This window comes from Panthera uncia, chromosome D1 (genome assembly GCF_023721935.1).
Source record: "Panthera uncia isolate 11264 chromosome D1, Puncia_PCG_1.0, whole genome shotgun sequence".
NCBI lineage: Eukaryota > Metazoa > Chordata > Mammalia > Carnivora > Felidae > Panthera > Panthera uncia.
In genome coordinates, this window is record NC_064808.1 from 59,081,438 (window position 1) to 59,094,490 (window position 13,053).

The 13,053-nt window shown below is 38.1% G+C and overlaps 1 protein-coding gene across 3 annotated transcripts in view; it reads right to left on the reverse strand.

Moving 5' to 3' along the window:
• The window catches only part of NARS2 (asparaginyl-tRNA synthetase 2, mitochondrial), a 131,605-nt gene that overhangs the window by 111,602 nt on the left and 6,950 nt on the right, over positions 1–13,053 (reverse strand). For all 3 annotated transcript variants that reach the window (XM_049619836.1, XM_049619825.1, XM_049619846.1), the window contains exon 5: positions 6,863–6,943. In XM_049619836.1, the coding sequence (XP_049475793.1) occupies positions 6,863–6,943 (81 nt within the window). The remainder of the gene's footprint in view (positions 1–6,862; positions 6,944–13,053) is intronic.

A 13,053-nucleotide genomic window follows, 5' to 3' on the forward strand; every position in this document is an offset into this window, starting at 1 on the left:
TGCAAAGCTAAAAGCGCCCACAGAAAATATTCATCAAAACAAGTATCCTGGGTGCCTGGGTGGCTCAGTTGGTTAAGCATCCAACTCTTGATCTCGGCTCAGGTCATGATCTCACAACTGGTAAGTCTGAGCCTCACGATGGGCTCTGCGCTGACAGTGTGAAGCCGGCTTGAATCCTCTCTCTCTCTCTCTCTCTCTCTCTCTCTGCTTCCCCAATTCTCCCCAATTCTCTCTCTCAAAATAGATAAATAAACTTAAAAAAAAAAAAGCCCAAGTATCCAAATGTCCCACCAATGTCAGGTAGCGTGGAGGACACAATTGTTCCCCATAAGAAGTTTACAATCTACATGAGGAAACAAAACAGATGTAAAAAAAAACCCAGTAAAGAACAACTGAATGTCAAAATAGGCTATACAGCAACTGAACACAAGTACAACAGGATTTGGAAGAAGGAAAAGCTTCACGTTAGATGAAAAAGTTGTTCTGAAAAGAGGTTGGACCTGGGTTAGCCCTCATACCATCTTGAAGGTTTAAAAGAAACAGGTAAGAGTATTAAAAAAGTGCAAACATCAAGCAGAACCAAAATGATGCGTGTCATAAATGACTTAGCCATAAAAACATAAAAGAAGTAAAATTTCTGAGGTCCAGCAACTTACGGTTACCATTTCTAAAATGCACAACAGTTTGGAAAAGAGAAAGTTTTGTTTATTAAGTTTTGCATATTATTATCTTATTAAGTTTGCATATGAACTTTAATTTTTGAAAAGCAGTTTTAAGTTTTCATATGTGTCACTTAATCCTTACAACTTATAAGCATAGTGTCAATCACATTTTACAAGTGAGAAAACTGAGGATTGTTGTGGTAAAAAGTAGTTCAAAGTAACGAGTCTTTTTTTCTCCCTTTTTAACTCTCACCTTTGGCATATGACAGAGGGGTAGTTGCGCAGACCCACTCCTCAGTGAAACTGATGAAAGCTATAAAATAAAAAATAAAAAACACACCTTACCCTCACCCCAGCCGTTCAAAGTCTCTGGGAATGGTCCTAAGGACATACTGCAAATGAAGAAACATCTATTCAAGAAAATCTACCAAAACTTGGTAAGGACAAGTGGTGTTTGAATGACAACCCACTCCCCCTCCCTTCCCCATCACAGCTCAGCATGACAGAAACTCCATTCCACATAGATAAAACAGCCAATGAAAGAAGGCTTTTTTAAACCTCAGCTCCCAGCTGGAGGACTACCTTAGCAGGAGGGACAGCATGCCAGCATTTCTCACCTTCTCCACAGCTACCTACTGCTGAAGCTAAGTTCTGGGTGAATGTGGCCAAGAGGTAGGGTCTCCCTTCTTCTGCCTAGTCCCTGCTGATCAGAAGGAGGCTCGGCCTTGGGCAAGGCACTAAGAATACTGGGCCCTGATTCTCTTGCCCAGCCTCACAGGGTGTGGGTTCCACATTGGGAGAGGCAAGCCGAGGAGACGTGGGGCTGCCACCCACTCCGTGGAGCTCGGTTGCTATATTGGCATGTCACTTAGAGAGAAGTGTCCATTGTCCCTGCCTCCAGTACCACAGCCTGGTTCAGAGATTTTGCCCAGGGATAGAAGCAGGCTATAAAAGCACTTTCAATTCCTTTTTAAAGAAACCAACTTCATTTGCAACAGAGTATGGAGAAGTTCAAACCTAAGGGTACTCTTAAAAAATGCTTGTGCTAAAAGGCTAATGCTAGCTATGGACAGATTCACTGGAGACAAAGACTAAACTGCAAACCTGAGAGATAGCAGGGAGGAGACTTTGTGGGCTCAGGATACATTCAAACACTGACTTTGGGAAGTACACCTTTAAAGGGGCCTGAATTTGACTGGATCAGTCTGTGAAGCAATTTATGCTCTGGAATATTGTTGAAAACAATAGCGCAATCACCTGGAATTGGTGGAGTTTAAGAGCTGGGTGTGCTATGGGAAAGAGATGGCCAGAGAGTCCAGCCAGAATCAATGCCATCTCTGGGAGATTATGGGCATACCAAGGCTGTGCCACCCAGGGGCAACATCAGAGGCTTCATTCACACTGCTGGAGAAATGGAGGGAATAGACTTGTTTCTAGGATAGAAAAAGAACTCCTATACTCAACAACAAAAAGACAACTAAGCTAATTAAAAAATTGAAAAAAGACTTAAGTAGACACTTCTCCAAAGATATACAAATGACCAACAGGCACATGAAAAGATGCTCAACATTCTTTGTCATTAAGAAAGTGCAAATCAAACCCACAAAGAGATACTGCATCCATTAGAATGGCTATAATGAGAAACTGAAAATTACAAGCATTGGCGATGATGCAGTGAAACTGGAACCCTCACACACTGCTGCTGGGAATATAATATGGTGTGGCCACTGTGGAAAATTAATTTGGCAGTTTCTCAAAGAGTTAAACATAGAATAGTCATATGACCCAGCAGTTCCACTCCTTGGTATATACTCAGAAGAACCGAAAACAAGTGTTCAAACAAAAACTTGTACACAAATATTCAGAGCAGCATTATCAGTAACATCCAAAGGTAGAAACAACCTAACGTCTACCAGTGAATAAATGGTTGAACAAAATATGGTATATCCACACAGTATAATATGACTTAGTAATAAAAAGAAATGAAATTCAGATACATGCTACAACAGAAGCCAGACACAAAAGGCCACATATTGTATGATTCCATTTATACGAAATTCCAGAACAAGAAATCCATAGAGCGAAAAAGTAGATTAGAGGTTACTAGGGGGAGAGGGGAATGAAGAGCTTCTGCCACAGAGCTTCTGTCGGAGTGATGAAGAAGTTTTAAGAAACAGATAGTAGTAACGGTTGTATCGCACTGTAAACAGAACTAATGGTATTGAATTGTACACTTAAAAATGGTTAAAATGGTAAATTTTATGTTACATGTATTACCACACACACAAACACAAAAGCAAACCAATCTAATGCCAAACTTCAATATACAGTGTAAGATTCAGCATGAAAATCTTAGTATGAGACTCCCCACAGTATGAGATTCAGCTATGAAAGTACACATCTTCTTGGGTTTCATTTAACAGGCTTACACTTTCAGTTCATTCTTAGCTTTAAAAAGTATTTAAATGTGTAATTTCTAGGCTTGAATAATATTCCTACTATATGAAGTATTACTTTTAGATTTTCTCAGCCTAATTTAATTTCACAATGTGTGACCATTTATCTATCACGCTTTGGCATAACAGAATTGTAATTTTAAAAACTTAAATTGCAAATGGTCAAAAGCAAAAAGCAAACAATGAAATACAACTTCATACCCTCTGGGTATGGCTATGTTTAAGAAACAAAAAAACAAAAACAAAAGGGCAATAATAAGTAAGGGTTGGCAAAGATGTGGAGAAACTGGAACCCCATGCATTGTGGGTGGTAACGTACGATGGTGCAGCCACTTTGGAAAATGGTTTGGCAGCTTCTCAAAATATTAAACACAGGGTTACCATATGACTCAGCAATTCCACCCAAGAGACATGAAATCATATGTTCATCGAAATGTTTTCACAAATGTTCATAGTAGCATTATTCATAACAGCCAGAAGATAGAAACAACCCAAATACCAAACAACTGCCAAATGGATAAACATAATGTTGTACATCTACACAACAGTATACCAGTTGAATGTGAAAGGGAATGAAGTACCAATAAATGCTACAGCATGAATGAACTTCAAAAACTTCGTGCTAAGTGAAAAAAAGCCAGAAATGTTATATGATTCCATTTATATGAAATGTTCCCCAAAAGACAAATCTGTAGAGAGCAGTTTAGTCGTTCCCTAAAGCTGGGGGTGGGAATGCGAAGGGACTGCTAATGGGTACCAGGTTTCACTTTGGGGTGATGAAAAGGCCTAAAATTAGATTGTAGTAACTGATGGCTGCACAATCTGGTGAATATACTAAAAACCATGGAACTGTATGTTTTAAGTGGGTAAGTTTTATGGTACGTAAACTATATCTCAATAAAGTTCTTTTAAAAATCTGCTCCATCTTTTCATTCCTATAGCTACCCAAGTTTATTTTCTATCATTTACCAATATGAACCTTCTAATTTGTCCACCCAGAGTCCAAGGAAAACCCCACACTCATTTCAATTACTTGACTCTGCTCACAGTGTTCCCCTATGAGGAATATTCTCCCTAGGTTACACTCAAGTCACAAATTCATTTTGAAGATTTTCCTGACCAAGTCAATCCTCATGGACCTAATTTTCCTCTAGATTCCATGCCGCTTGTAATTGGTAACACTGTAACCTCAAATACATTCATAAAGCAGTTTCATCTTAGAGAATGAACAGCTAATTTTTGTCATAATCTCTAATTCTTGGCTTTAATCTCTTTTGCCTTCTCAGAGACGAGCTAGCATCTTGAACACAGGTGGTACAAATGTCTGCTGAATAACATACACATGCCTTGAATGCAACTTCCTCCATATGTGTTCAGTAGTACCAAAACCTTAACAAATATCCAAAGTCTTAAAGCAGGAAACAGAAGTGAAGAAAAAGGAACTAAAATGCTGGGACATGCTATCACTTCTCAAGAGTGTTTTAGAGAAGCATGCGTTCCTATAGTGCATTTCAAGGTGGCCATTTACTATTGTCCTCAAACTTGGGTGTGGACTAGTCATCCTTAACTTTAAACAGTTACTAACACTTCATTGTTGTCACAGTAAAAAAGAGCACTATAAAGAGAAGGAAGAATTTAAATACGCAACTCTACTTCCTCCTAACAGTGGGGTGCCAAGATGCAAACCCCAGTGCCTTTACATGCAGTCAGGAGGAAATTAACACAATGACCCTTGGGATTAGTACTGAACAGAGGTGTGTGAGGCGGGAATAAGAAGGAGCACTGCTTTCAAAGGACAGAGGGGCAGCAGGGGCAGAAGACACGTCTTAAACACCAAACTTCTAAAAGCAACAAAGACAGCAGGTCATAGCAGAGAAGCCACCAATTGCTGAAACCTGATCGAAAGCCTGACTGCAGGAGCCTACAAAATTTCAGAGCATTTCTTTCTGGTATCCTGTATAGGCAAGTCTAATTCCACTATGTGAAATTCTTTAACCTGGCCCTGAAATGACACAAACACTGAACACTTCTCATTTGTTTAGCTTCAGAAATATCTTTCCCTTCTCCTGTATTTATACTTATTTGGTAGCTTGCCTTATATTGTTTAAAAGCCAAAACACACAGACTGTAATCATTCAGACTTGCTTACGGGATTTCCCTGGTAGCAAAGCAGTTATCTTCAAATGTATCATTATTTCAGTTTATTACAGATTTTTTTTACTTGTTTAATTTGGGTCTCTTTAATAATTACCTTCTTATTTGTAAAAAACTCCTTTAAATTATACCTTTCTTTCCCTGTCATTTGGTTTTTAATATTCGGTTGCTTAGAATAAGGGACTATGACATGTAGTTAAGATGGGTAACTCTTCTTCACTTCAGTATTCAGAAGACTATTAAGGTGCGGAAAAAATACACAACATAAATGCTTAAAGAGAATGTTTTTCATAATGTATTGTTCTTTTATCATTTGCTACCTTTTTTGAACTCATATTTATAGATGCTAACACTACCAGTTTAAATGTTCAATGAAGAATTTTTATTTTGCGTTTTTGCAAAAACTATCAAGATTTCTTCAAACTATGTATGAATATAGACAGCATTTGATTATCATTTTGAATAATGCCTTCAACACATCAGGACAACTTCTCCCAGTGAATACTTTGTTCAATAATAAGAGAAAGCACCATTATCAAGAGTCAGGATGTTCAGAACTAGAGCAGAACAATTATATACAGGTCTTGCCATTTAATGGAATCACCCAGATGTATAAATAAGAATTCTGACTTCTTAGAGATAAAGAAACCACTTAATAAATGAAAGAAATACAAAAAGCACCACTTATCAACATAATTTCTCTTTGTGTATTATTGTATTACTGGCCAATGATTTTAAACAGGCTGTGAAATTGGTAAATGAATTTCAACTGCCTACAAGTAAAAAAAAAAAAAAAACTGGTAACTTTCAAATAATGTGCAACAAGGGCAAGCTGACAATGCCTGGCATATACCAGGAGCTCAAAAAATTACTGCTGAACAAAGAATTAAAATTGGAGCATTCATGGGGTACCTGGGTGGCTTAGTTATTAGTTAAGCATCCAACTTCAGCTCAGGTCATGATCTCCCACTTCATGGGTTTGAGTCCTGCGTCTGGCTCTGTGCTGACAGTGCAGAGCCTGTTTGGGATTCCCCCTTTCTGCCCCCCCCCCCCCCAATTGTGCTTTCTCTATCTCTTAAAAAAAATGAATAAACTCTAAAAGAAAATAAAAAAAAAAAATCAGAGGCTTCATGAAGTATACATGAGGTATACATTTCTTATGAAAACATGTTTTTAAAAGACTTTGGAGAAGAAAATATCCACATGTATACTTTCTTATTTTATCTTTTAAAATATGACTCATATCCAAAAATATTAACTAGGGCTTAACATGCACAAAAGGGATCTTAAAATCTTTATTAATCTCTTCAGGGTTTTCTCGTTCACCAATTCATAGTTGTAGAAGGAAAGCAAATGAAGTGCAAAATTAAAGACCCATTCCTTTGAGTCACAGTGCAAGTAAGATAGCCAGTAGGACAGGAAATCAGAGAGGTTTGAATTTTCTATGTATGTTTTTTAAGGATTACTACTGACAACATTTCAGGTTCTAGTCATGGTCTATCCATACAACTCTTATTATATTTAAAGCAAACCCTCAAAAGAACAATATTGAAGAGCAACCTATCCTTCAAGATGAGAAGCACAACTTACTTCAACTTGGAACAGTTCTCCAGCCCCTTCACAGTCATTGGATGTGATTATTGGAGTATGAATATGGACAAAGCCACTGTCCTGGAAAAAAAGAAAACCCACTTTTTTTCAGTACATGTGTACATGAAACAACTCTATTATACTATTAAAAGAGCACTAAGAGATTGCCATATCAAATCCCTAACCCCCCAAATGTAACTATTGAGATATCAAGCTGAGGCTTCCACTGTACACAGCAGCACAAAGAATTTTAAATAAAAAACTGACTTAGACATTACCTAATCCAGTATCACTTCAAAACAGCATCAGAAACTGAGGCCCAGAGAGATTTAATGAAACATTCACATATCTAGTCAGTGGCAGAGAGAGCCAGGAGTGGAACCTAGGCCTGCAGGGTCTCTCTGGTGCTGTTTTTTCTTCCCACTTCTCTAGCACACTAGTAGTGATTTAACATACACACACACACTTAAGGCTAATGCATAATAATGCTGCCTGTATTGCTAAGGGACTACAAATGATCGATATGAAGTTCAGCTATTTTGGAATGAGACCTCTAATTGTCACAGACCACCAAAAAGGAGAAAAATTAAAGTTGACAAATAGGGACTGGAGAAAGACATAGCAAAAAAGGCAGAAATGATTTTTAGGAAGTCTGTCATTAAATTGATGGCACAGCACACTGCACATGGCACAGGCATTGCACTTCCTTTCCCTCAAAGATTCTGAGCTGCAAATCCATCCATTACTGAGGCGCCAATTGCAATTCTTCCGCTCCAACGTCTGAACTATTTCCATTAGTGAACCACAAAAGCTGTTTGCTAGGTGGATTGAAATAACCCAGCAACTTCAAGGTTATGCTTCTTTCATTTTGACTATGGATGTAGGCAAAAGGTTACATTCCGTGTAAATGTTGCAGGTGGGCGTGGAGGTAGCACAAGTGAACATATGCTGCAGAGGCAGAATAGTACGTGTTTCACACAAAAATTTGGGTCTTGAAATCAATACAATAAATTCATACATACACATTTAATCTCTGCCAAATTCTGTGTATCACTGGTGTAATGTAAAATGTCTCTAGTGCATCACACTAGGGGCCTCCCAAATTTGCCCCTTCCTTCCTAAAAAGGGTTGAATTCAAGTATCCTTGCTATGATACAAAGTGCCCAGTTAACTTGTCTTAGGATGTAGAATGATCAAATAAATATTCACACTATAAATTAGGAGTCTCAGAAAATATTCAAATAGGTACTTAAACTGGGAGCCATGTGCCTAGAGGTGCCACACAAAGCACATTACAGACAATGAATGAAATATAATCAATAACATTACTGCATAAAATTTTTATCTCCTAGGAACCAAGAATTATGGACATGAATCATTTATTCCACATGAATGCAGGCAACTATGAGCAGGAGTGCAGTAAACAAAGAAAGGAAGTGAAAAATCCAAAGGAAACGAGGGTGGTGAGAGGGAGGGGGGGAGGGAGGAGAAAATTTAACGGCTAAATGTAATTGCCAAAGTTAGAACTGGTCAATTGCCACAAGAAATAAAACTGCAAATCTTATGAAAATAACCATATGGTTTTTTTTTTTAAATCACTCAAGTTGTGGGAATTATTCTTAATGCTCAATTAACACTAAACCTTTCAAAAGGTGTCACCAGTTTTTTAAGTCTAATACTGCTAGAAGGCTTATATCAAAGTGTATAACATTACCACCAAAAGCTATGAAGAGAGGCCAAAGGAAAAATAACAAAGCACTGAGAACAAAATCCAAAACAGAGAAAGTAGATAGGGAAGTAGAAAAATGAAAAGGAAGAAAAATAATGAGTCAGAGGAGTACTGTCTGCCTCCACCAGGGTAACAGTTGTCAAGTATTTATCCCATCCTGCACAAGGGGGTTCCTAACTAGAGATAGGAAGGCCAGAGAAGGGGCCAAAAATAAAAGCACGCACTTACCCAATTTTTCTGATTCCACACACCACCTCTAAATATCTAAATATTTTTGATAGATACACATTCTAGAACCAGATATTTTATATGGCACTGAGTATCTAAAAATTACAAAATTCACATACTAAGGCCCTTGCATATCGAACACTCACAGACTGTATTTATCTTTCACATTCACACAAAGTATCATTATTTAATTACAATCAACAAAAAATGACAAAAACTGTCAGCCACTGGCAACCAAAAATGACAGCAAGAAGACAAAAAAAAAACTTCCATAAAAAGCAGTCACAAGAACTCGAAGACACAGTAGTCTGGGGTCATTCAACAGAGGGGCAAAGAATACACCCTGGCAGGCTTTTAAGGCATATCCGTCTAGAGGAGGGAAAAATCTGATACTCAAAGGAAGAACCTTGACTCATCAAGAAAGGACAAACTCTTTAATGGCTCAATTTAGGAAGCAAGGAAATATGTAACACACTTTAGGATAACCTCCACTGGAAATTGGGAAAAAAAGATAGTACCTAAAGAGATAATCCTGTTATTTGAGAAACTTAGCTCTTCTAAATAACTCATTCCTTGAGGTTTCTCCATACCCAAGTTTTAGTGCATAGCAAATGTGTCAATTTTATGCACAAACCAAGTCATACACAAAACACGTTTGATCACTTGAACCAACAACTGAATTTCTAGGGTGCCTGGGTGGTTCAGTCAGTTAAGCTCCTGACTCTTGGTTTCAGCTCAGGTCATGATCTCGTGGTTGGTGAGTTCAAGCCCTGCATCCAGCTCTGCACTGACAGCATGGAGCCTGCTTGGGATTCTCTCTCTCTCCCTCTCTCTCTGCTCCTCTCCCACGCACGTGTGTTCTCAAAATAAACTTAAAAAAAAAATTAACTTTCTAATCTAAAAATATTAGGAAAAAACAGAAACTAAAATAGTCCCTTTTAAGTTAAGATACTTTAAGTTATGAAATTTTTACTTAAAAACTAAAACATAGAGTTTTAAGTCTCAACATCTTTTAGGATGCCTAAAGTAGTGAATTATAGTCCAAAGTACTAAATAGCATATAAGTATTATTTAATGTGCCTTAGTACTCTGTGATTTCAATCCAATCCCAACTGTTCCACATACAAGTGGGTAACATTATAGAATTATCAGAATTATATTTTCCAAGGCTTCATAATTAAAAAGTGAATTTATAACACTCAAAATTACCTACCTTTATAACTATAACCAATAGTGCTAAAATTCATTATTTTCAACCAGTTAAAATGTTACTTTGTTTTTTTTATTTCAAAATTTCCCAGTTTATTTTTAAGTTGTTTACATATTTATAGAAGCCTCAAGTAGAAAGTATATAGAGAAAGTAGGTAAAGCTCACTAGTCAGTGGACTGCCAATACCACCACCTAGTGGCCAGAAATCTATAAAACCTTCAGTATTGAAGCAGGGTGGCTTTATGCACTGTTTAAAGCCATATGGGGAAAAAAAAAACCATTTTTAGATCTGAACAAATTTTGTTTGTGTGGTTCAAGCACTACTAAAAAGCCATATGGAAGTTGTACAGAAAGTTTATGGAGCATATGGAAATGCACCCTTTCAAACTATAATGGGATGATATAGTATAATATGATTATTTTTCTTTGTTTATTCAAAACTATATGCTTTAAAGCCATGATGCTCTTTAGCTGTTTCACCAGAAATTCGCTCTAAAGGAACTTTTCAAAGAGCAAGAACTCTCATGGTAAACTACGGTTGGGCTGGCCCTGCATGAATTTGGATGCAGTCCAAAGAAGGGGTATGATGTTAGACAATCTCTGCAGATGAACTGGATCTGGAGAAGTGGCATAGGAAGAGCTCCAGAACCACTCAGAATAACACTGAACCTCATGTGCCGGGCCATTCCTTGCCTTTGGGGTCCTCTCATCCACATGTGGGGAGGATCCCTTCACCTCATCAACTTACCAACTATATTCCACTGTGGCTTTCCTGGGTAGGGGGAAATGGCTGACAAGCAAAGCTAAAAACGACAAAATACCTTTAGTTGTACATCAATCTACTTGATTAATACCAATAACTCTTAGAGCGCCTGGGTGGCTCGGTCAGTTAAGCGTCCGACGTCGGCTCAGGTCATGATCTTGTGCTTTACGAGTTCGAGTCCCACGTCGGGTTCTGTACTAACAGCTCAGAGCCTGAAGCCTGCTTCAGATTTGGTGTCTCCCTTTCTCTCTCTGTACCCCCCTTGCTTGTGCTCAGTCTGTCTCTCTCTCAAAAATAAATAAAAACATTAAAAATATATATATAAAGAAAAAAATACCAATAACTTTCAAATCAGTGCTTACTATGTATAAAATATGCCTATGACCAAGATGGAGAAACAGGGACCAGATTTACCCTCCCCCTTGAAACAACCAAAAAAACCCACCAAAAACAAAAATAAAGCCCCCACAAGCAAACCACATGAAAGGCTGGTTTTTAAGATGGATTCAGACAACAAAAGACAGTGATCCCTGAGATATGAAACAAACTTAGCAAATCCTATCAGTAGCCCTGCTTACCACCTTGAGATTATCCAGGCCATAGCAGGAAGAGGGGGAGAAATAAAGTGGAGCCCAGGAGACCTCTTGAGTTGAGGAGACAGAGCTGAGAGTGTGAAGGGACAAAAGTGGCTAGAATTCATAGGACAGAGTATCAGAGAGGAGAGAGCAGCACAGAGAACTCCAAGGATGTACAGAGGGTCACTCCAGAGTGTCAGGTAGAGGGATGACGGACACATCCATGTGGGGAAACTCTCAAAGGCCAAGGAAAGAACCATCCAGAAAGATTAGAGGAAACAGTGCCTGGTGCTCACATGTGGCTGGTTAATTAGCCCTAGACTGAGCACTGTTCCAGACCCATTTACCAAATCATAAAAGACCCAATAGGATCAAACAGTTTTCAAGTAGCTTAACCACATACAACAACAAAATTTAAGAAGCTTTATAAATATCCAACATGGTAAAATTCACAGTGTCTGGCATCTAACCAAAGATTAGCAGGTATGCCAAGAGGCAAGAAATCATAAACTGTAATGAAGAGACTAATGAATCAATCAAAGCTGACTCATAACTGACAGACATGTTAGAATTAGGACATAAAATAGATATCAAATAGCTACTAAAAACATAAATATTTTTAATTGAAACCGTATTGTGGGGGCACCTAGGTGGCTCAGTCAGTTGAGCATCTGAGTCTTGACTTCAGCTCAGGTCATGATCCCAGGATCATGGGAGAGAAAGCCTTGTGTCGGGCTCGGTGCTGAGTGTGGAGCCTGCTTAAGATTCTCTTTCTCTCTCCCTCTGCCCCTCTCCCCTGCCCATGCTCTCTCTCTCTCTCTGTCTCAAAAACAAAAAATAAATTAAAAGAAGAAAGTAAATGTAAAATAAAAATTAATATATGTTTAAAAAATGCATAAAACTGCCCTGTATAGGTTTTTTTTTTTTTAATTTTTTTTTTTATGCTTATTTTTGAGAGACAAAGAGACAGAGCATGAGTGGGGGAGGAGCAGAGAGAGAGGGAGACACAGAATCCAAAGCAGGGTCCCGGCTCTGAGCTATCAGCACAGAGCCCAACACAGGGCTCGAACCCACACTGTGAGATCATGACCTGAGCCGAAGTCGGACACTCAACCGACTGAGCCACCCAGGCGCCCCTGCCCTGCATATATTTTAAAAGTTAAACAGAGACATGCAACATATTTTTTCCAAAAGGCCCAAATCAAACATAGAGATATGAAACCTACAATGTGAGATGAAAAATGCACTGGATTGGAGTAACAACAAATTAGTTATTGTAAAAGGAAAGATCAGGAAGCTAGAAGGGCAGAAACTACCTTCCAAAAAAAACACACAGGGAAAAAGAAATTTAAAAAAAAAGAAAAGAACATCACTGAGCTATGGAAGTATCAAGTGGCCTAATATATGGACAACAGAAGTCTCCAAAGGCAGGAAGTAACAAAAAATATTTGAAGAAATAATGGATGAAAAACTTAATGAAAATTAAAACCCATAGATCCAAGAAATTCAACAAGGTCTAAACACAAGGAACAAAGAAAACTGTGCCCGGCACATCATAATCTAACTGCTTAAAACCAGTGATAAAGAGAAATTTTTAAATCAAAGAAAAAAAGTACCACACAAGTAAAGGGTGCTTGGAATAAACATTGTAACTAACAAAACTTTCAGGATAACACTCCAGGGTTA